Source organism: Peromyscus leucopus, chromosome 5 (genome assembly GCF_004664715.2).
Source record: "Peromyscus leucopus breed LL Stock chromosome 5, UCI_PerLeu_2.1, whole genome shotgun sequence".
NCBI lineage: Eukaryota > Metazoa > Chordata > Mammalia > Rodentia > Cricetidae > Peromyscus > Peromyscus leucopus.
In genome coordinates, this window is record NC_051067.1 from 79,265,521 (window position 1) to 79,291,321 (window position 25,801).

The following is a 25,801-nucleotide window of genomic DNA, read 5'->3' on the forward strand; positions in this document are numbered from 1 at the left end:
ACAGAAAAACCCTGTCTCAAAAACAACAAAAATCAGAGGGGCAGAGGAAGAACAAATCAACACAATAAAATTGTAACAAAAATTTCTCAACTCCAGAGAAATAAATGGACATCCAAGTACCAGAGACAGAATTCCAAATAGCATTACCAAAACAACTTCCCATGACAATCTCTAGAAGACTGAGTACAAAATGAGAACAGAACACTGAAAGCTTCTTACAGAGGAAAACTTGAAGAAGCCTTACCTGTAGACTCCTCAACAGAAATCCCAAAAGCAGAAGAACCTGCTCAATGTATTTCTGTGAACCAAAACTAGTATGTCCAGCAAACTCATCATTTAAAATCAAGAGAAATATATAACAAGCATAAATTAATTTATGATCACTAAATCACCACTGAAAAGTGGCTTAAACGAGGAATACTACACAAGAAGAGGAACAAAATTATACATAATCACGAGAGTTTGGGAAAGAATAATCTGACTAAAAACATAAGGTATAGGAAAGGGCCAGTGGTGCATGCCTTTAATCCTAGCACTGGGAGGCAGAGCAGCAGTTTGAGAGCAGTGAGTTTGAGGGCAGCCTGTCTTGAAAAAAATGAAAAGGAACAAATCCAACAGTATTAACTCTGTAAAGAGTGAACCTCTAACACAAAGAAAGGGAAAATTATTATGCACTTTTCAATAATAACTAAATACAATCGTACTTCTCCACTTAAAAGACAGACTAGGGGATTTAGCTCAGTGGTAGAGCACTTGCCTAGCAAGCACAAGGCCCTAGGTTCGGTCCTCAGCTCAAAAAAAAAAAAAAAAAAAAAAAAAAAAAAGACAGACAGACTAGCCAACCGGGTTATGAAGAAAACCAAGTGTCTGTTGCCTACAAGAAATCTCATCTCACTGGCAAAGATACACAGAATGCAGAGGAAAGGACAGAAAACAATGGTCCGAAGAAATGGAAGCTGAAAGCAGTCAGGGACAGCCATTCTCACAGCTGCTGAAGGAGACTTCAAGTCAAAAGTAGAAGGGGTAGCAGTCATCACACAGAAATAAAGGGAACAATCCATCAAGAAATTTAACAGTTATGAATAGATACGTACCAAACACTGATGTGCCCAATTTCACAAAGCAAACACTACCAAACTGACAGGAATCAAAGAGGTGTTTCAAAGGAGGAGGAGAAAGGGGGGGGGGGAGGAAGGAGAATTTCAAGGCCTAAAACAAAGTAAGAGTCAACTACATAGTAAGACTACTATGTTCAGCAAACTCATCTTACTCCATAGATACCTGTTCGGCCATGTTAACTGCAGCTCTATTAACAACAGCTAGGAAATGGAAACCACCAAAAGGTCCTTCAATGTTGCTGGAGGGCTTTTCTCCAAGTTCCACCAAGCCCCGCAGTCCCACAATCCACGTATAAAATAATCACTCAGACGCTTATATTACTTATAAACTGTATGGCCGTGGCAGGCTTCTTGCTAACTGTTCTTATATCTTAAATTAACCCATTTCTATAAATCTATACCTTGCCACGTAGCTCGTGGCTTACCGGCATCTTTACATGCTGCTTGTCCTGGCGGTGGCTGGCAGTGTCTCCCCCTCCTTCTTCCTGTTTCCCCAATTCTCTTCTCTCCTTGTCCCACCTATACTTCCTGTCTGGTCACTGGCCATCAGTGTTTTATTTATATAGAGCGATATCCACAGCACTTCAACTGATGGATGGATCGATGACAAAACATGGAACATGTACACTATGGAATACTAGTCAGCAGTTTAAAAAAGGAACAGAAAGAAGGAAATCATGAACTTTGTGAGTAAACGGATGAAACTAGCATAGATCATTTGAGTGAGGGAACTCAGACCAGAAAGACAAATGCGACATGTTCTCTCTCATCTGATGCTCCTAGCTTTACTCTTCATGTGAGTACCCGGAGTAACTGTAGAAACCAGGGAAGTGAAAAGGGACTACCGTCAAGGTAGGGGTTGGGGAGCAATCGAGGAGATAGCAGCAGGGTACTGGTGATCTGATCAGGGCAATGGGGAAGTGAGGAGCCTCTAACTGGGAGGATATAAATGCAGAAGGGAGGGGCAAAGTAACAATAAGGATGTCTGAAAAAGTCAAAAGCAATCAAGCTATTAACTATTTCTTAAAAATACAATAGTAAATATAACACACCTAAGTCTGTACATAAAAACGCATATACACTTCAAATGAAATGTTCTCATCTGGGTTGATAACACTCCTTCCAAGAGCCAAGGACCACCTAACAAAAACCCCAATATCAGACATAAGAATCCTTCTTTTGAGTTGTTGGTCAGGGCTGTTCAAGAGACTCCCAAAATATCTAGGCTATTGCTATTACCTTGACTGCCCCCAGAGGTGGATGGCTAAGTCCCTACTGCGGAAAACACCATGCACCTCAGGCACAGGGGCCATGTAAGCTCCCAGCCAAAGGAGGGAAACAACCACGAGTCCTAGCCAGCTAGGACTATGACATCTATGTCCATGACACCTATGGACCACAAGAGCCAGCATGGCAGGACATACCTAAGATGCAATAGAAGCATGCATACTTTGGTAGTAACCCACAGTTCTCTAACTGGACTTAAGACCTGCTCACCAAGAGGGAGATCATGCTTGGGACTGGAAACCTAGCCAGCTATCCAGGGCTAGTGAAGTCATGGATCTTGGTGGTGATCTATAACCATCACACTACCAAACAATCATAGTCCCTAACTATGCTAAGTATTTATCCTTATACCCACAGACAAATGCAGTCCTCACCCTCCATCAAGGAAATTTTTTGCAATAGAAAATACATCCAGTCAAAATGCAGAGCTATGGAGCTCAGTCCCAATGAATACATCTACAGAATAACTCTCACACCCAAGGCTCAGATAACATTGCAGAAAAACTGTAAGAGACAGAAGATCAGGAGTTTGCTTTGAGACTGCGTCTCCTAGTAATGTTAGAAGATACACCCATAAAGTCTCACCAACATGACTGCCTAAACATGAGCTAAACAAGGACAATAGTCATGCCAAAGTGGACAAAAGAAAGCCCACAAGGCCTACGAAATCCTAAGAGCAAGAGAAATCATCTTCCCCAGGGAACAGCACACCAATTAGTTATCCAATACCAAATGGTCAGCCTAAAAACATACATACACAAAAAAAACCAAAACCAAAACCAAAAGCCAGGCAGTGGTGGTGCACATCTTTAATCCTAGCACTGAGGAAACAAAGGCAGGTGGATTTCTACGAGTTCGAGGCCAGCCTGGTCTACAAAGCAAGTTCCAGGGCAGCCAGGGCTACACAGAGAAACCTGGTCGGGGGTGGTGGAGGAGCATACAAGAAACATTATACAGACCGAGCAGGTTATATTTAGGAATACATATGTATATCACATACATGCATGTAATAACACCTAATGAACAAGGCGGCCATGAACTTGAAAGAGAGCAAGGAGTAAACAGGGGAAAGAAAGGAAAGGGAGAAATTATGTAATTATTGCCCTAGTTAGGGTTACTATTTTTGTGATAAAACACTGTGACCAAAAGCAAGCTGGGAAAAAAAGGGTCATCACAGTCTATCATCCAGGGAAGTCAGGACAGGAACTTAAACAGGACAGGAACCTGGAGGCAGGAGCTGATGCCCAGGCATGAAGGGGTGCTGCTTACTGGCTTGTTCTTCCTGACATGTTCTGCCTGTTTTCTTATAGAACCCAGGACCACAAACCCAGGAATGTCAGGACCAGACAAATAGAGAAATGCTGGAGCTAACTGACATTATAACCAAATGGACCTAACAGGTACTTACAGAACATTCCACCCAAACACAAAAGAACAGACCTTCTGGGCACCTCATGGAACTTTCTCCAAAACTGACCACATCCTCAGATATAAAGCAAGTCTCAACAGATACAAGAAAACTGAAATAATATCCTGCATCCCATCTGACCAGCACGCATCAAAGCTGGATATCAACAACTGAAACAACTCATGGAAACTCAGTAACTCAATACTGAATGAAAATGAATATATAACATCCCCCAAACTTATGGGACTCAAGGAAGGCAGTTCTAACAGGCAAATTCATAGCACTAAGTGCCTACATTAAAAAATAAAATAAGGGGGCTGGAGAGATGGCTCAGAGGTTAAGAGCACCGACTGCTCTTCCAGAGGTCCTGAGTTCAATTCCCAGCAACCACATGGTGGCTCACAACTATCTGTGATGAGATCTGGTGCCCTCTTCTGGCCTGCAGGCATACATCCAGACAGAACACTGTATACATAATAAATAAATAAATCTTAAAAAAAAATAAATAAAATAAAATAAACAGACAGATCTCATACTAGTAACTCAATACCTGAACGCTCTAGAAAAGTGGTTCTCAACCCGTGGGTCGTGACCCATGGCGGGGGTCACATATCAGATATTTACACTGCAATTCATACAAGTAGCAAAATTATAGTTATGATGTAGCAACGAAGTAATTTTATGGTTGGGAGCCAGCACAATATGAGGAACTGTGTTAAAGTGTCGCAGCCTTCGGAAGGTTGAGAACCACTGCTGTAGAACACAAAGAAGAAATCACACCCAAAGGAGAAGAAGTTAAGAAATAATCACACTCAGGACTGCAATCAATAAAACAGAAGCAAACAAAAAAACAAAATCACACACACAAAAAAAAAATTAGTAAAACAAGGAATTGGTTCTTTGGTAAAACCAGTAAGACTGACAAATGCTTATCCAAATTACCTAAAAAGTGGAAGGAAAATATCCAAATTAACAAAACTAGAAATGAAAAGTGGGACATAACAACAGACACTGAAGAAATCCAGAGAATCAAAAAGACATACTTTACAAACCAATACTATACCAAATCATAAAATCTAATAAAAGAAATGGATAATTTTCTCAATACATACTACTCACTAAAGTTAAATCAAGATCAGATAAGTAATTTAAAGAGATCTACAATCCCTAGTGAAACAGAAGCAGTCATTAAAAGTATCCTAACAAAATAAAAGCCCAGGACCAGAAAGGAATGTTTCAGTGAAGAACTCTATCAGACTTTCAAAGAAGAGTTAATGCCTGGGAGTTAATTACAGTCCTCAGCTCTACCAGATGAACTACTGGAGGAGGAGTTAATGCCAACACTCTCCAAATTATTCCATAAAATAGAAAGAGAAGGAACACTGCCCAATTCTTTTTACAAGGCCACAGTTACCCTGATAACCAAACCACATAAAGGCCCAACAAAGAAAGAGAATTACAGACCAATTTTTCTTATAAACATAGATGTAAAATTTCTCAATACAATACTTGCAAACAGAATCCAAGAACACATCAAAAAGATCATCCACCATGATCAAGTAGGCTTCATTCCAGAGATGCAGGGATGGTTAATCATACAAAAATTGATGAATGCCCACTATATAAACAAATTGAAAGCAAAAACACATGATCATCTCATTAGATGCAGGAAAGGCTTTTGACAAAAATCCAATACCCCTTCATGATAAAAGTCCTGAAGAGATTAGGGATACAAGAAACATACTAACCATAATAAAGGCAATTTACAGCAAGCCCATAGCCAACATCAAATTAAACAGAGAGAAACCCAAAACAATTCCACTAAAATAAGGAACAAGACAAGGTTGTCCACTTTCTCTATTTCTATTCAATATAGTACTTGAAGTTTTAGCTAAAGCACTAAGACAACTGAAGGAGATCAAGGGGATACAAGTTGGAAAGGAAGAGGTTAAAATATATTTATCTGTAGATGATATGATATGATAGTATATTTAGTGACCCTAAAAAAATTTCACCAAGAAACTCCTATAGCTGTTAAACACTTTCAGCAAAGTAGCTGGATACAGAACTAAGTAACAAAAACCAGCAGCCCTCTTATATACAAAAGACAAACAGATTGAAAATGAAATAAGGGAAACACCACCTTTCATGATAGCCTCAAATAATGTAAAGTATCTTGGGGTAACTTATATGATTAAAAAATTCAGCCGGGCGCCACGCGCAGAGGCTGGCAGATATCTGAATTCGAGGCCAGCGTGGTCTACAAAGCAAGTTCCAGAACAGCTAGGGCCTTTACATAGAGAAACCCTATCTTGGGGGGGGGGACAAGTCATTGAAGAAATTAATTGAAGATGATTTCAGAAAATAGAAAGATCAGGGCTGGAGAGATGGCTGGAGAGAGGTTAAAAGCACTGGATGTTCTTCCAGAGGTCCTGAGTTCAATTCCCAGCAGCCACAAGGTAGCTCACAACCACCTACAATGAGATCTAGTGCCCTCTTCTGGCACGCAGGTATATATGCAGAATACCACACACATCATAAATAAATAAAGCTTAAAAAGAAAATAGAAATCCTCATGCTCATGGATTGGTAGAATTAATATAGAAAAAAAACAGCCATCATATCAAAAGTAATCTACAAATTTAATGCAATCCTCTGTCAAAATTACAACACAATTCTTGAAAGATCTTGTAAGAAAAATTTGTAGCTTCCTATGGAAAAACCCTGGATAACTAAAATAATCCTGAATAATAAAAGGTATCTGGAAAAAACACAGTATCTTCAACAAAAGGTGCTGGTCAAACTGGATGTCAGATGAAGAAGAATGCAAATAGATCCTTTTATCACCCAGGACAAAACTCAACTCCAGATGGATCAAAGACCTCAACATAAAACCAGATGCACTAGGCTGGAGAGATGGCTCAGTGGTGAAGAGCACTGACTGCTCTTCCAGAGGTCCTGAGTTCAATTCCCAGCAACTACATGGTGGCTCACAACCATCTGTAATGAGATCTGGTGCCCTCTTCTGGCCTGCAAGGACACATGCAGATAGAACACGGTATGTATAATAAATAAATAAATAAATAAATAAATAAATCTAAAAAAAAAGGATGCACTGAGCCTGACAGAAGAGAAAGTGGGAGTAGCCTTGTACCTGCTGGCACAGAGACGACTTTCTGAACAGAATATAGTTAGTACAGGCACTAAGATCTACAATTAATAAATGGGACCTCTGGTAACTGAGAAGCTTCTGCACGGCAAAGGACACTGTCATTCAGACAAAGCAGCAGCCTATGGGAAAAGATTTTTATCAACTACACATCTGACCAGTAGAGAGCTACTATCCAAAACATATTAAGAACTTTAAACAAACAAACTAGATATCAAGAAAAAAATAACCCAACTTAAAAATGGGGTGTAGATCTAAACAGAATTCTCAATAGAGGGAAATCAAATGCATGAGAAACACTTTGAAAAATGTTCACCATCCTTAGCTATTAGAGAAATACAAATCAAAACTACTTTTGAGATTTAATCTTACACAAGTAAAAATGGCTAAGATCAATCACACAAGTGACAGCTCGTGCTGGCAAGGATGTGGAGCAACAGGAGCACTCCTCCATTGCTGGTGAGGGTGCAAACTTGTACGGCCACTATGGAAATCAGAGTCTGTTGCTCAAGAAGATGGGAATCAATCTACCTCAAGATCCAGCTATACCACCCTTGGGTCTTAGCTTGGGTTACTACTGTTATGGTGGAACACCAAGACCAAAAGCAATTTAAGGAGGAAAGGGTCTATTTGGCTTATGCTTCCACATCCATAATCCATCACTAAAGGAAATTAAGGCAGGAACTCAAACAGGGTGGGAATCTGGAGGCAGGAGCTGATACGGAGGTCATTGAGAAGTGCTGCTTACTGGCTTGATCTCCATGACTTGCTCTGCCTGCTTTCTTATGGAACCCAGGACCACATGCCCAGGGCTGACCCCACCCACAATGAGATGGGCCCTTCCTCATCAATCATTAATTAAGAAAATGCTCTACAGGCTTGCCACAGCTCCATCTTATGGAGGCATTTTCTCAATTGGGGTTTCCTCCTCTCAGATAAGTCCAGCTTGTGTCAAGTTGACATAAAATTAGCCAGCACAGACATAGACCCAAAGGATGCTTCATCCTAACACAGAGACACTTACCTAACTATGTTCACTGCTACTCTATTCATAACAGCCAGAAATTAGAAACAATCTAAATGTCCCTCATTATTCAGAGAAATGAATAAGAACCTGGCGGTGGTGTATGCCTTTAATCCCAGCACTCAGGAGGCAGAGGCAAGCAGATCTCTGAGTTCAAGGCCAGCTTGGTTTACAGAGTGAGTTCCAGGACAGCCAAGGCTACATAGAGAAATCCTGTCTAGAAGAGCCAAAAACAAAGAATGGAGGGCCAGGCAGTGGTGGTACATGCCTTTCATCTCAGCACTCAGGAAGCAGAGCCAGGTGGATCTCTGAGTTCAAGGCCAGCCTAGTCTACAGAGTAAGATCTAGGACAGGCACCAAAACTATGCAGAGAAACCCTGTCTCAAACCAACAAAACAAAAAAAAGAATGGATAAGGAAGTGCTGTATAGTTACAAAACGGAGTTTAAGTTGTTTAAAAAAAAAATGACATCATGAAATTCTCAAGTAAATTGATAGAACTAGAAAAAAAAATCATCCTGAGTGAGGTATCCCAGATCCAGAAAGACAAATATGGTATGTATCCGCTTACATGTGGATATTAGCTGTTAAGTCAAAAATAACCTGGCTACAATCTGTAGGATCACAGAGATTAGACATAGAGACTAGGGAATACAGATAGATCTCATTAGGAAATAGAAATAGATGATTATATGGATGGATAGGGAGGAGCTGGGATGGGAGATCAAGGGGATCAGGAGGAGGATGTGGGAGGGAATACCGGAAGAGACAGCTAAAATTAAGGACCATTTGAGGGGTAGTATAAAAACCAAATACAGCAGAGGCTTTCCAAAATATATGCACACATGAAGGTGATCTAAATGAAAGCACCAAAGAATGGGGGAGACAGAGCCCCAACTGGACATCCTTGTCACCAAATGAAGCTTCCAGTACTGGGACTGGGTTATTTATATCTAACTGAGTTGTTGGCCAAAGGAGTCGAATGCCTACTTTCTAGTGTCTTTGATACAGGAAGGTACTCTGCACTTTACCAAAAGAAAAACATAAATACCAAGCCAGCCACAAACCCTTTGATCTACAATGGTGTCCTGCCTGCAAGACACACTACTTCAATGGTGGCACAAAGCTTGTGGGAGTAGCCAACCACTATCCGATCTGACTTAAGAACCACTCCACAAGATGAACCCATACCCAACATTGCTTGGGTGATCAGGAACCAAACTACATAGACCAGGGACCTAGGGTAAAATCAAATACTGTGGGTCTAAAAAGAAAAAAAAAAATTAGCAATAAAATGACTCCTAGTGACATTCTGCTATACTCAAAGATCAGTGCCTTGCTCAGCCATCATCAGGGAAGCTTCCTCCTGCAGCAGATGGGAACAAACACAGAGACCCACAGCCAGGCATTATACAGAATGAGAGACTGTGGAATACTCAGCCCTAAATGGGATGTCTGCATCAACTTCCTCCTCTCAGAGTTCAGGGAACCCCTAGAAAGAGGAAGACAGGATGGAGGACATGAGGAGAACAAGTCCCTCTAAATCAACATCGGCAAAGCTCATATGAACTCACAAAAACTGAAGTAGTACGCTCGGGCCTGCACGGGTCTGCACCAGCTCCTCTGCATATATATTATGGCTTCCAGTTTAGTGTTTTTATGAGATTCCTGACTGTGAATGAGTGGGTCTCTGATTCTTGTGCCTTTTCTTGGGCTCTTTTCCTTCTGTCTGTCTGTCTGTCTTGTTCAATTCCAATGTGATAGTTTTTGTTCTATCTTACTATATTTTATTCTGTTATAGTATATTATTATCCCTTAGAAGTCTGTTTTCGAATGAGACAGAGGAGAGTGAAACTGGATGGGAGGGGAGGGGAGGAGGAGCTGGGAAGAGTAGAGGGAGGGGAAACCATAATGTTTTCAATAAAGGAGAAGAAAATAAAAGGAATACAAATACAAAACTTCCAGTTTGCAGACAAGACAACCCTCTATTTAGAAGATTCCTAAAGATTCTACCAAAGACTTTCACCAGGTAAGTCAACAAAGTTGTTTTCATGTGGATGCTAGGGATTTGAACTCAGGTCCTTACGTTTTGGAAACAAGCACTTGACCCACTGAAACATGTCCCCAGCCCTTATGAATATTTAAAGTTAGGCTACAAAGCAATTAATTTCATGATGGCATTTTCTTTTCTTTTTTTTTTTTTTTTTTTTTGGTTTTTCGAGACAGGGTTTCTCTGCGTAGCTTTGCGCCTTTCCTGGAGCTCACTTGGTAGCCCAGACTGGCCTCGAACTCACACAGATCCGCCTGGCTCTGCCTCCCGAGTGCTGGGATTAAAGGCGTGCGCCACCATCGCCCAGCTCATGATGGCATTTTCAAGTGTCATTATATTTTGTTCTAATTTTCCCTCTCCCTCACCCCTGCCTTCTTGCAAGTGCCCATACAGCCTCCTCCCCAACAGTTTCCTGTCCTGCTCCCAGGTTACATCATCCTGTTTTTCCCTGGACTCCCCCTCAGTACATCTTCCTCTCCACTCTCAGTCCGCTTCCTAATTTAATGACCTACAAACTCACACGCATATGTAAAACACATACATACACATATGAACTTGAATCTAGGTTCTACATGAGAGAAAATGTGTCTGAGGAACTTGATTTTTTACAAAAGTTCCAAAATCATGCTTTGGAGAAAAGATAGCCTTCTGAGCAAACGGTGCTGGCAAACTGGATGTCCACGTGGTGAAGAGTGATGGCTAGATCCCTACCTCTCGCCCTGTCCTAGAATCACAGGCCTTAATGTAAGACCGGACTTTGAGACTTCTAGAGGGAAACATCGGGAAAGACTTCCGCACAGGCACAGGCAAACGGAACACATCAAATTAAAAGCCCTGAACAGCAAAGCAAAGCAAGCCATTAACAGTAACAGGAGAACCTACGGTGAGAGGTTTGTCAGCTATTTCATCCCACCAGAGCTGTAGCCAGAAAATATAAGGAACCCAAACACTAAACCCAGGCTGGCGAGATGACTCAAGGAACGGCGCTTGTCACCAAGCCTGATGAGCTGCGTTCCCAGCCTGAAACTACACAGTGGAAGGAAAATCAACTCTCCCAGGTTTCTCCTCACCTCTACACGTGGTAGCACATCATGTACACACATGCACACGCACGCATGCAATACAATAAAAACAAATACCAAGAAAACAATCCAATCAAGAAATGGGCAAATAAGGGAGCTGGACAAATGGCTCAGTGTTCAAAAGCACTGGCTGCTCTTCCAGAGGCCATGAGTTCAATTCCCAGCACCCACATGGCGGCTCACAACCATCTACAAGTGTAGTCTCATGGGACCTGATGACCTCTTCTGATGTACAGATAACCATGCAAACAAAACATCCATATACATAAACTAAAGTCTTAAAAACAATAGGCAAATGGCCTGTACAGACAATTTCAAAGGGACAAAGGGGCCATCAAGCAATGGTTAAGCAGCTAAGAGCCCTTTCCACAAAAGCCTGGCAACATGAATCTGCTCCTTGGAACTTTCCTGAAGATGAGAGACTGACTCCACAGAGCTGCCCTCTGCCCTCCAACACGCACACTTTCCTAAGGCAGATAAACACATGAAAAATGTCTACAACCAACATCTACAGCCAGCCATCAGGAAAGTGAAATGCATTGCTAAACCATATTGAACTAGGTGTGGTGGTACACGCCTTTAATCTCAGCACTCAGGAGACAGAAGCAAGATCTCACCGTAGTCAGAATGGCTATCACCAAGACAAATGCACTGAATCTCCTCATAGCTCTATTAATAAACTCGCACAGCAATCATGGAAATCATATAGAGGCTCCTTAAAAAGAACTATACTATATACTATACTATCCGGCTATCCCACTCCCAGGATTCAAAGGGATCAAAGTCAGCATACCACAGACATCCCTGCATACCCATATCTATCTTCAAACTGTTCACAATAGCCAAGATACCCATCAACAAATGAATGGATAAAGAATACGTGGTGTACACACATACAGACACACGCGCACACACACAACATATATACTGGTTATTACTCAGCAGTAGAGAAAAATGGAGGGCTAGTGTCCTAACTTCCAATTGCTGTTATAAAACACTGACTAAAAGCAACTTGGGAGAGAGAAGGATTTATTTGATTTATATGTCCACATCAGAGTGTGTCACCAAGAGAAGCCAGAGCAAGCTGGAACTTGGAGGTAGAGCAAAGGCAAAGACTACAGAGAACACTGCTTACTGACTCCGTTTTCCTGCTTCTAGTCAGCTGGTTTTCTTTTTCTCTTTTTTTCGAGACATGGTTTCTCTGTGTAGTTTTGGTGCCTGTCCTGGATCTTGCTCTGTAGACCAGGCTGGCCTTGAACTCACAGAGATCTGCCTGGCTCTGCCTAATGAGTGCTGGGATTAAAGGCATGCGCCGCCGCCGCTGCCGCCGCCACCACCGCCCGGCTCAGCTGGCTTCCTTATACAGCCTAGGCCCATCTGCATAGGAGTAGCACCACCCCCAGTGGATCAAGACCTCCTCGTCATCTAGCAGTCAAGAAAATAGCCACAGACATGCCCACAGGCCACCCGACTCCTTCCTCCCAGGTGTGTCCAGTGAGCTACCACAGCCGTGGAGACAGCTTGGTAGGGAAGTGCTTGCCGTGGTGTGAGGATCTAAGTTCGACCAACAGGATTAATAGGAGGTGGATGGAGATGCGTGTGTATAGTGGTCCCTACCTGTAAACACAGCACTGAAGACATAAAGTCAGGTAGGGCTTGCTGGCCAGCTAGCTATCCTAGCCTAATTGGTGAGCTTTAGGCCAGTGAGAGACTCTATCTCAACACACAAGACAGATGGTTCCTGAGAATGACACACTCAGGCAAGCATGCACAACTACACACCCCAACACACACACACTAAGAAAAAGGGAACGTCATTTCAGGAAAGCAGATGAGACTGGAGATCGTCTAGTACACTAGATAAACCAGCCTCAGAAAGACATTTTTACAAGTTTTCTCTGTCAAATGGGGGGGGGGGTAGATTGAGACTAATAAAGACGAATAAGGGATTTCGAGGATGGAACAGAGAGGATAACCCAGGGTAACAGGGTGTGAGTGTGACCCAAGTCTATTACACAGATGTATGGAATATCACGATGACACCTGTTTCCTGTGCAATTAACATATGTGGATAAACTGTTAAAACAACAGAGAAGGGGCTGGAGAGATGGCCAAAAGCACAGCGTGCTCTTCCAGAGGACCTGAGTTCTGTTCTCAGCACCCATGTCAGGTGGCTCCCAACAGATTCCAGGGGATGCATTGCCTCTGGCCTCCACAGGCATCCACACACATGCACAAAAACACACATATAGACATGATTAATTTTTCTAATCTCTAAAAGTAGAGAAGAAAAAATACAAAAACTTGATAGCAGCTATTCTGACATTTAAAGGTGGAAAGTTAATGAATATTCATAAACAACGACTACCTGCAAACACAGAAACAGAATTTACAGTTTCTATATGAAAAGGAGCGTGAAGAGTCCACAGAGCCTAACCTTGGTGAATGCCCAGGGATAGACTACACGGGACTGGAGCTTGCTTCATACCGCACAACACAGGGTTGTGGATATATTTACAAAGTGTATCTTTCAGCTTCTTGTGAGTATGCAATATTTCCAAAATTGTTTATTTAAAAACAAAACAAACTGTGCATTGCTTATGCAGCCAGAAAATGAAAAGGATGTCATTTTTCTAATTACATGGACTAAAAATTCAAGTGAAATGAGAAATAATTGTCAAAGTTAAATCTTGATACCTGCACTTCTGTCTTCATCCAATTTTGATATTTTTACCCCAGAGTGCATTAAAAACATAAGACACATTCAAAAAATATTTTGCTTTACCTTTTAGCTACTGAAGATCTTCTATGTCCTACATGGCGCCTGATCAATGAAAACATCTTAAGTCCTGAAAAAATATTTCAACAATTAAATCAGAAGATCAATTTTCACAATACCAGCAGCAATGCTCGTTTCCAACCCACACTCCCACCCTGCAATTGTCAATTCCAAACACACACAACAAAGAACTAACAATTACAGCCCAGAGACACTTTATGAATTCCATTTCTGTGCAAGAGAAAAGAAAAATGCCAAAATGAGATTGCAGAACAGGACAGAGGAAGTATAAGCTAACAACCACAGTGGCAATGGATAATTTTTAAAACTGGAGGTGCAGCTCACTGGTGGAACACTTGCCTAGCATCACAAGGTCCAGGTTTAGTGCTCAACACCCCAAAAGACTTAAGAAAACCTGGACTTTATTTCACTGATTTCGGCTCCCCTTTGCTGAGTCTTCTCCCTCAGTGCCACATGCTGCTGGACAAAGGTGACAGAGAAAAGCCATGTCACCAAAGCACCATAAAACACCTGTTATTTAGGGCCAGCAAGGATTTTTTCCCCTTAATCAACTGATTTACTAATAAGCCTCCTAAGAGATGATGAAATGTCTAAGACTAAAAGGTAGAAACAATAAAGCTTGGTAATAAGAAGAAACACTAAGGAACCCTTTCTATTAAAATATACTTCATGTTACCTTGGTTTATTCCTTTTCATGCTAGAGACTGATACTCAAGACACACACAACTGTAAGCCCGGCACTTGGGAGACTGAGAGCTCCTTGGTGTTACCTATGGTAGAGTGTTTGCCCAACATGAGAGAAAGCCCGAGTTCAATCCTCGGAATGGGCGAAAGGTGAACTTTATGGAGGTCTCTTTCAGACGTTCACAGTTGTGTGACCACCATAAAAAGAAATGCAATGGCCAGCTATACTTTTCCCTCTTCTCAGTCCCCAATGACTAAAACTAGTCTGTCTTGAGGAGTTGTCTATTTTGGACATTTCACATAATGGAATCCAAGAGCACATCCTCTTCTCTTATGTCTGGCTTCTTCTACTCAGCACTTTCAAGACATCTGCATTACAGAATACAGTACCTTCTTCTTCCTATGGCTGAGGAAGATTTCACTGTTCAGATGGTGACAGGTGCTTGGTTGTTTACACTTTTTGACTATTATGAATAAGGCCTTTAAGAATTCTTGTTTACATGATTTATATGAACCTTTTTTTATTTCTTCTTAAAAAAAAAAAAAAAAAAAAAAAAAAAAAAAAAAAAAAAAAAGACAGGGTTTCTCTGTGTAGCCCTGGCTGTCCTGGAACTCACTCTGTAGACCAGGCTGGCCTCGAACTCACAGAGATCCACTTGCCTCTGCCTCCCGAATGCTGGGATTAAAGGCGTGGGCCACCACTGCCCGGCAAGTAGATTACTCTTAGAGTAACACAGTTATAAATAACTGTATGATGGGGCTAGAGAGATGGCTTCCCAGTCCTCCCAGAGGACCCGAGTTCTATTCCCTCACACCCACGTAGGAAAGCACCAACTGCCTCTAACTTCAGGTTAGAATCTGATCTCCTCTTCAGGCCTCTGTGGGCACCTGCACACATGTGGCATACACGTACAGATACATACACATTAGTAATTTTATTTTTTTTTTTTTGGTTTTTCGAGACAGGTTTTCTCTGTGTAGCTTTGCGCCTTTCCTGGAACTCGCTTTGGAGACCAGGCTGGCCTCGAACTCACAGAGATCCACCTGGTTCTGCCTCCCAAGTGCTGGGATTAAAGGCGTGAGCCACCACCGCCGCCGGCATATTAGTAATTTTCAAAAATAACTACATGTTTAAGTTTTTGAGAAAACACCAGGCTTTTTTCCATAGAGGCAGCTCCACTTTACATTTCCAGCAGCAACGTGAGAGGGACCTAACTGTTCCATAGCCTTGTCATCTTATCAATTACATCAGAAAAGGTCCATGTATTGTGTTCCTACAAAAGTCTTATGCTCCCTCACGGTAACAGTATTAGGACACGGAGCCCTTAGCAGGTGGGCAAACGATGCCTTGCACAAGTGCTATGATGGTCACTCTTGACTGCCAGCTTGATGAAACTCAGAATCACCATGGAAACAAATCACTGTGCATGTCTGTAAGGGAGTTTCTAGATTAGATTAAACAGGTGGTTAGAGCCACTCGGAATGTGGGCAGTACAACACCACTGGCTGGGGTCCTGGAAATTTATTTATTTTTAGTTTTATGTGTATGAGAATTTGACTGCATGTATGAAAATGTACTACACACATGTAATGTCTGTGGAAGACAGAACGGTGTCCCTGAAACTGGAATTACAGACAGCTGTGAGCTGCCATGTGGGTGCTAGGAACCAAACCTGGGGACACCTTCTGACCTCTTCAGGCACTGCATGAATGTGGTGCACGCACATACATGCAGGTAAAAACACTCAAATGCATAAAAGAAAAATAAAATACTTCAAAAGCATGCAGTGTCACATGGAGCACCTGACAAATATTCACTGAACTAATAACAAATGTAGTTTAAGGCAGTAGTAGTTGTAAGCAACTGCAGCTTGGATGGAAAGGGATCCTGGGAGTCAGGAGCCAAGGAGTACCACAAAGTCACCATAAGCGCAGCAGCTTACAGCCCTGACCCCAGGGAATGTTTCCACAATGTAACAAACAGCTCTGCTCTGCTAGGAGAGGGTTTCCGCAGGGGCTTTGTTCCGCTCCCTGAAAGATGTTACTTCTCCGCTCTGCTGAAAGGTCTCACCAAAACCTCATTCAAGGGAGGGAGGAGTTCAGGAGGGAGGCTGCCTCTGCCAGGGTGGAAAAAGGCAGCTGCAAACTGTCCCGGCACAGGGCTTATACGGGGCTTCTTGGGGGTGGAATTTTTTCAGGGTGAAGATTTTCAGCGTGGGAATTGATTGGATTTCAATCCCTGAATTTCAAGAAGCTCAGAGATTGGCTAGATTTCGTACTCAGGGATTAGTTGGTTTTGTACTCCAGGATTGGTTGGTTTTCCTGTTCAGGGACTGGTTGTATTTTGTTTTGTTTTGTTTTGTTTTTGTATTTTTTTTTTTTTTACTGACTTGGTCAGGTGTTAAGTGTGTTTCTTTGGCTCTGGTTTCAGGGCTAGGGTGTATTTCTTTGGCTGGCCCTTTTACCCTACAGTAGTAATGTAGTAAAATACGTTGCTACACAGGCAGCCTGTAAAGCTTTCATCAAGGGCAGGCAAGCCTAACCTGTGACCTGGTTAGTCCTCCCTCGGCTTTCACTGTCTCTGTGGAATATTGCAGGGCAATCTGACAACCAGGAGGAAAACGAACGCCTTTAGGCACTTTTTTGGGAAAGCAGCACTGAGCCTTTCTGACCTTTAAAGCTCAAGACAAGACCTGACATGCTCAGCAGCTCACTCTGTCCTTAAATAAAAGACACCAAGCTGTAGAACAGAGCTGTTCTCTTTTCCATACAGGAGAAACCCAGAGAGTCTGCATCGCGCTGTGTGCACTCACTCCTCTTCTGCCGCACTGGACCCGGCAAAAACAAAGTACCACACGCAAGCATCTTTAGGGTAAACAAGGAAGATCAGGGACTGCTTCCTAGCAAAGGGACCCCTGAGCTGAACTTTCAGCAACAACCTCCAAATTGGTAAAAGGACCTAAAATAGGGACAGCCGTGGAGTTCACGGGCTGTGAAGACATCCGTTCAGGCCCTCTGCCTCCATCAGTGTGCCTCCCACACTGTCACAACCTAACGGGCTCTGAGCGGGCTGATGGTGCCCCCCCCATCTCTCTGCAGTCGCCACGCCTACTGAACAAAGAAACGCCTCTCCCGCCGCTCACTGCCCACGTTACCTGGGAATAAAACTTCAGGGCAAGACTGAAGAAAATGGGAAAGGCGGGAGCCAAGAGTCTCAACAACAACAACAAATACTGAAGGGAATCAGGTGTGGTGGCTTACATCGTAATTCCAGCCTTCAGGGGACCGTGGCAGGAAGCCTGGGTGTTCAAGACCAGCCTGAGCTACACAGGCTCACACATGGTCTCAAAAACCATGGAGCTCACTGACAGCCTGCCCAGCACGCTGCAAGGCCCTTGCTTTCGATCCCCAGCAGTGTAAAAAGAAAAGTTGGTAAGTGGGACATATTAACTACATTTTTTTACTTTTATGTTTCAAAAGATATTATTATGGAAATACCTGAGAATTTTATTTTTGACAAAGAATCCACATAAATACAGTAAACATAAAGAGCGCCTACAAATTCAGTAATAAAAGACAATGCAAATAATGCTTTAAATAACAAGCAAAGATCTGTAGTGGTGTGTATACCTGTAATTTGAGACAGGAGGACCCTCCCAAGTTTGAGGCTAGCCCGGGCAGTATTCCATGTCAGCCTCAGCTAGAGAGTAATCCTATCTCCAAAAAACAAAAAGGATTTCACAGACACTCTTTCAACATGTACATGTGACACAAAGCACATGGCAGCTCAGGACCGGTTGTGACTGGAAAGATCAATGTAAAGCAAAACCAAAAGAGGCCATTTCTTTCCTGCATAAGGATGCCTACTATTAAAAAAAAAAAGTTAGGAATATAAAATGGCAAGGCCATGGTAGAAAAAAATTAACAGAATCACCATTATGATCCAAATAATTCCACATCTTGGTATGCATCCGAAAGAACTGAAAGCAGATCCTTAAAATGCCTTAAAATGTTATGATCGTGGACATACTTGATCATAGCATGCACACCATAACCAAGACCACATACTGCTGGACAGTCAGGATGTGACATACAAATTCAAAAGACTATAGTCACCAGCTATTCAGGAGGTAAAGGGATTACAAATTCAAAAACAGCCTGAGCAAATGAGCAAGACCACAGGTCTCATGTTAAAATCTTTTAATGGGGGGGTAGCTGGAGAGGTGGCTCAGCAGTTAAGAGTACTGGCTGCTCTTGCAGAGTACCCAGGCTTGATTCCCAGCACCCATACAGTAGCTCACAACAGCCTATAAACTCCTGTTCCATGGGATCTGTTACCCTCTTCTGGCCTCTACAGGGACCAGGCATACACATGGTGGGCAAACAGACATACATGCAGGCAAAACATTCATACAATAAAAATATAAAGATAGAAAAATTTTTAAAAAGCCCTTTAATGATGTTATTATTTTGAATTATGTATTTGTGTCTAAGTCTGTGTGGGTATACACACATGGATGTGGGTACCCACAGAGGCCAGAAGCACCAGATGACCCTAGGGCAGGAGTCACAGGTGGCTGTGAGCCTCTGGATTTGGCTGCTGGAAACTAAACTTGGGTCCTTTGCAAGAGCAGCAAGTATTCTTAGCCACAGCACAGGTCTAAGCCAGATGGAGTCCCAGTGCTGTGAGCAGAAGTGGACACAAGCCCCCATTCCTAATGCAGAAGCTATCTCCAACTGAGAACCACCTGCAAAGGAAAAATTAGATTACTCCAACGGGGTCTCACTGGTTGGGCCCCATGCCCAACAGTAGATGGCCAACACAAAATGAGCTCAATGTTTTAAGAGGTTTTCTGTCACAAAATGCTTTGTCTGGGCTTTTAGTTTGTTTTATCTTACAGGTCTTCTGCTTATATATTATGATTTCCAATGTTGTGTTTTTATGGCATTTCTCTGTGTGCAATGTCTGTCTGTCTGTCTGTCTTTCTTGTGCTTTTCTTTGGCACTTTTCCTTTTTTTGTTTGCTTGTTTTGTTTTTGTCCTATTCTGTTTTGTTGGCTTTTATTTTATCTATTATTATTATTATTATTATTATTATTATTATTATTTAGATGCCTGTTTTCTAATGAGAGAAGGAAAGGGTGTAGATTTGGGGGGGCAGGGAGGTGGGGAGGATCTAGGAGGAGTTGGGGGAAGGGAGACAATACAATATACTGCATGAAAGAAATTTATTTTCAGTTTGTTTGTTTTTGTTTTTTCAAGACAGGGTTTCTCTTTGTAGCCCTTGCTATCCTAGAACTCAGTCTATAAACCAAGCTGGCCTCGAACTCCTGCCTTTGCCTCCTGAGGGCTGGGATTAAAAAGACGTGTGCCACCACCACCTGGATATTTTCAATTTTAAGAAAGGGGAGAAAAACAAAGTTTTAAAAACTTAAAAAAATAAAAATAAAAGAATAAAAAGACAAAGCTCACTCAGTGTATGTCTCAGCGGCCTCAGTGGCTGAACACTTTCTACAGTACAGCAAAAGAAAACCCAAGAGGGCTGGAGAGATGGCTCAGATGTTAAGACCACTGGCTGTTCTTCTAGAGGTCCTGAGTTCAATTCCCAGCAACCACATGGTGGCTCACAACCATCTGTAATGAGATCTGGTGCCCTCTTCTGGCATACAGGCATATTGTATACATAATAAATAAATCTTAAAAAAAAAAAAGAAAAAAGAAAAAAGAAAAAAAGAAAACCCAAGTGTATTACTCAGCCTTAAGGAAGAAAGTCTGACACATACTGCAACATGGACAAGCCATAAAGACATCCGAAGGACAAAGAGCTATAAACATTACTGTGTTCCACGTGTACGAAATACCTTGATTAAATCATGAAAAGAGAGCAGAATGGTGCCTGGCAGAAGCTAACGGAGGAAAAACGGGGAGTTGGTTAATAGGTAATAAATTTCACTTTGGCAAGATAAAAAAGCCTTACAGTTATTCTGTTTCATGACAATGTGAATATACTTGACACTGAGATATGCAGCTGGAAATGGTGACGGGGTTCGGAGAGCTTAGAAGGAGGGAATGGCTAAGACGGCAAACCCTAAGTGTTCTTACCACAATAAAAAAACAGTTGTCGTAGTTTCCTTCTGTTGCTGACCAAAAGCTCCTCATGGAGGAAAGGGTGTATTTGGCTCACACTTCCAGGTCATACACTCCATCACCGAGGGAAGTCAGGACAGGAACTTCAAAAGCAGGAACCGTGCAGACCACCACTTGCTGGCTCACTCACAGACTCACACTCAGCCAGCTCTCCACAGCCTAGAACACCTGCCCAGAGAATGGAGCTGCCCACAAAAGGCTGGGCCCGCCCACATCAACTGGATATGTCCCAAGAACAACACGATAAAGACCATTTCAAATGAGACGTTAATGCTAACTAGGAACAACAATCCATAAGAGAAACAAACCAAAACCCAACAAGAGCATACCACTTCACTCCTTCTTCATTACAGACGGCTGTAATGAAGAAGACAGATCCGAGGGTGGGCAGTGCAGGTCAACGTCCTAAGAAGGCACAAGGCCCTGGCTGCTTCATCCAGCCCCAAAAGAACTGATGAGAACGCAAAGCATTCAGGATCCTCACAGATTGATTACTGGCAGGAATATACGATGGTATTAAAGCTTCAGAAAGTGATGTGGCATGTCCTCAAAAAGGCAAACATAACTTTACTGTATGACCTAACAATTCCACTCTTACTTTTAAAAGAGAAATGAAACACAGGTCCAAGAATGTTCATAGCAGCGTTAGTCGTGATAGCTAGAAACTAAACAATTTAGATGCCCATGAACTTGTGAACGCACTGAAATACATACATACATAGAAAGATAGGGCATGACAGCGCACATCCGAAATCCCAGCGGCTACAGTGTGAGACTTACTTGAGACCCAAAGTTCAGAACCAGTACAAGGTGATCCCATTTCAAAAAACACAAGAAGAAAGAAAAAAAAAAAGGAAAACCAAATTGCAACAAAAAGGAACTAAGTCTGGCAACATGCTATCAGATGACTGAACTTCAAAAAACACTATACTAAAAGCCAACTACAAGATAACTTAATAATGAAATTAGACTTACAAGTTAGACAAGGGACCCAAGGCAGCCAGCTAGGTTGTTTTTGTTTTTTGCCAGTCAATTTCCATCAACTACTAAGCTAAGTCCGAAAACAGTTAAAAAAAACATATTCACAAAACAAGATTTGGGCCATTTAAATGGCTCAGAGAGTTAATGCGTATGTTACCAGGCCTCAAGTTGAGTTCCATGACTTCCCATTCAACCACAGAACACCTATGATGAAAGGAGAAAACCTCTGACATCTACACACTCATGAGCCCACACATATACATACCAAATAAATAAATGTGGGGGGAAAAAAACTTTCGCTGGGCGATGGTGGCGCACACCTTTAATCCCAGCACTTGGGAGGCAGAGCCAGGCAGATCTCTGTGAGTTTGAGGCCAGCCTGGTCTACAGAGCAAGATCCGGACAGGCACCAAAACTACACAGAGAAACCTGTCTCGAAAAACCGAAAGAAAAAAAAATTGAATAGACAAAATAGTAACGATCTTCTCTACAGTTCTTTATAAGTTAAAAAGGAAAAATACTGTAGCTGTCCGGTTATATATGTGAAAAAAAGAAATGTCTTTCTAAAAAAAAAAATCTGGAAACAGGGTCACCCCACCAGCCAGTTCACTGTCCCCAGAACTGGCAAAATGAGACCTCTCTTAGAAGCAGCAGACTTCTGCACATTCTCAACAGAGGGCAGCGTTGAAATCAGCACTGAACTGCCGGCTGCCCGGGAAGCCTGGGCAGAAGGTGCTGACTCAGCAAAAAGCCTTCGCTTCCACTGTCAGAGCCAGACTACAGATCAAAAACAGCTAAGCGCGGGAGGGGGGCGCCGAAGAAGGAAGGGCTGCTGCTGCAAGGCACATTCTAGAGTCAAAGACCCTCCCAGGCACTAAGGTCTCACGCCGTAGCCCTGGCTGTCCTGGAACTCCCAATGTAAACCAAGCTGGCTTTGAACACGGAAGATCTGCCTGCCCCTGTATGATTAAAGGCCTCCACCACCATGCTCATCAAACATTCTAATTAGTAAAATGCTTCTTTCAGACAGAGCAGAAACCTCACAATCAACCGCTGACCCCCAAGCAGGCCAAAACTAAGCCTCAGACTTCCCCACTCAATCAACGCCGGGCTAAAAGATGTGAGGAAAGCGATTTCTACCCCGCCCGCCCTCCTTTACCGGGACGGAATTCACAGAATATTAAACTGAGAGTGTGGCTCAGTGGTACACCCTATATCGCAGAAGCTCCCGGATTCCATCCCAACACGACAAAAACAAACAAATACAAACCTCAGGCAGTCCAAATGATAATCACATCATCACAGGAGCACAACTACAGGACGGTAACACGAAGAAACAGTGGTTTGGTGTGCTCTGAACCTATACCGGTCTCTTAAAAACCATCAGAATATCAGGCAGGGTGCACGCTGCCTATTTCAAAGCAATCTTTCTTTCTTTCTTTCTTTCTTTTTTTACATTTACTTATTGGGGCAGAGGTGTGCTCACGTGCCACAGCAGTGGTGTGGAAGTCAGAGGACAACCTTCGACCATCGTCAGGCGCCTTGACCCGCTGCGCCATCCCCTCGGCCCCATCCAGCCTGTTTCAGCCCCGAGGCACAGAGGGGACGTGACTTGCCCAAGGTCCCACAGTTGACCTTCTAGATTCACGCCCAGGTTTGGTCCAGCCGCCAGGCTGCACTGGAAGAGGAACCGGGCCTCCAGGGCAAGGCCCGGCCGCCAGGCGGGAACCAGGAGCCGCCCCAAGCAGCCAGCCCATCCCCCACTCACCGCAGGGGAAACTGAGGCCTGCAGGAGCCAGGCGGCTCAGCCTCCGAGGCCCAGATTCTGCCTCCCCAGCACCCCAGCAGAGGAGTGTCACGTCGGGGCCGGGGAGAACTCATTGTAAGGCGCAGTAGGCGACACTCACCTGGAGCTGCGGAACCTTGCCTCAACCTCTCTACTCCTGCCTCGCTTGGCTGTGGCCACGCCCCTCGTGTCACGCCCACAAAGCTCGCTGAGTCACACAGCGCCCCCTGCCGCGGCGGAGGTGCATAGCAGAACACTTTTCCTCTACTCCACCTCCCAGAAACTGGGGCCTGGAACTGGCTCTACCACTGATTTTTCCCCGCCCTCTTTACCTTTCCTTTTTTCTTTTTTCTCAGTCCCTCCTCTACAATACCTTCCTCCCTCCAGTTTCGTCTTTCTTTTTTCTTTTCCTTTTGTTGTTGGATTTTTTTTTTTTTGGCAACAAGATCACCTCTCTGATTCAGTATTTGTGTACTACACACTGCTGTTCAAAATGTTGAGTGTATGGCAGAACAGACAGAATTTCTGCACCCAAAAGCTTCAGTTCTATTACAAGAGATGACGATAGGGGCTGGGGATTTAACTCAGTGGTAGAGCGCTTGCCTAGCAAGGACAAGGCCCTGGGTTCAGTCCTCAGCTCCGGGGCGGGGTGGGGGTGGGGTGGGGGTGGGGGTGGGGGTGGGGATAACGATGATGCACACCTTTATTCTAGACTCAAAAGGCAGGGGCAGGCCAGCTCTCTGTGAGTTCAAGGCCAGTCTGGTCTGCACAGTGATTCCAAGCCAGCTAAGGCTACCAAGTGACACCCTGTCTCAAAATACAATGACACTAAAATCCAAAATCCCATCACCCATGGTTGCAACACACATGACCACCGATAAAGGTCACAAATACGCATACACACCTATCCAAGTTTTCTGATGTTGTTTATCTCTGTGAGGATGTTCACTGTGGAATAGTGTAGCCTACGAACAGGTGAACAGCAAGGCAGTGAAGGACATTCTGCTGGCTGGTGTCTCCTGGGGGGGTGCTGGAGTGTTGTTTTGTTTTGTTTGTGTGTGTGTGTGTGTGTGTGTGTGTGTGTGTGTGTGCTTTGTTTTGTTTTGCTTTTGTCTTTGTGATATTGATGAATCAGTGATCAGTTTATGTCTGAAGACTGGTTACTGAGTGAACCATTGTAAGCATCTATTAATATCATATCCAGAAAACAATAAAACCCATAAGTGTAAGAAAACAGTTACACAAAAACAATTATTTATTATGTCCATCCCTACCCGCAGTGCTAAGGATTAAGTCCAAGTTCTTGCACATCCTAGGCAAGCTATGTACCAACAAATTAATAAGTTACCCTTCGTTGACACTCCAGTAACTAACCCCAATACACCCATTGGCTTGCCAAGTTGGACTCTGGTGGAGTCATTAATATGGGCTGTCCTTGGCTCCTTATCTATCTGTCTCTGTTTTTTTTTTTTTTTTAAAGATTTACTTATTTTATGTATGAATGTCCTATCTGCAGAAGAGGGCATCAGATCCCATAGAAGTGGTTGTGAGCCACCATGTTGTTGCTGGGAGTTGAACTCAGGACCTCTGGAAAAACAGTCTGTGCTCTTAACCACTGAGCCATCTCTCCAGCCCCCTTATTTGTCTCTTCAGTTTGGAGATTATAAATGTGTACCACCACACTCAGCTCTCTCCATCTTCCCAGTATAGTTAGTGAGCAGAAAACAGGGAGTATGACCAGAGTGAGAAAGGACCATGGAAAATAGAAGCAGGAATGACAGGGTAGGTGCCCCATGCAGAATTCTGAGGGAAAACTATTTTACATGTCAACTCAGCCATGCCAAGGATTAGTTCATCAAACACTAGTCTAGACCATTCTAAGAAGGTGTTTTTGAGTAAACGTTAATGATTAAATCAGATTTTGAGGGGCTGGAGAGATGGCTCAGGAGTTAAGAACACTGGCTGCTTTTCCAGAGGTCCTGAGTTCAATTCCCAGCACCCGCATGGTGGCTCACAACCATCTGTAATGAGATCGGGCACCCTCTTCTGGTGTGCAGGTTTACCTGCAAAGAAAGCACTCATACATAAAATATAAATAAATAAAGTTTTTTAAAAAATCAGATTTTGAATAAAGTAGACAGTCTGCTATAATATAGATGGACCTCATTTAGTCAGTTGAAGGACTGACAAAAACAAGACCAACTGCCCTCTCCAAGCCAAAAGGAAGCTTCTAGAAGGCCTTCAGATGTAAACTGCAACAAGATTG

General features: G+C 43.0%; 1 protein-coding gene across 1 annotated transcript in view; it reads right to left on the bottom strand.

Annotated features, from left to right (window-relative positions):
* LOC114708500 (nuclear receptor coactivator 5-like) overlaps positions 1–25,801 on the bottom strand; it is a 72,927-nt gene that overhangs the window by 43,321 nt on the left and 3,805 nt on the right. Inside the window, exon 2 of the mRNA XM_037206069.1 lies at positions 13,923–13,986. Coding sequence (XP_037061964.1) covers positions 13,923–13,978 — 56 coding nt within the window. The 5' untranslated portion in view covers positions 13,979–13,986. The remainder of the gene's footprint in view (positions 1–13,922; positions 13,987–25,801) is intronic.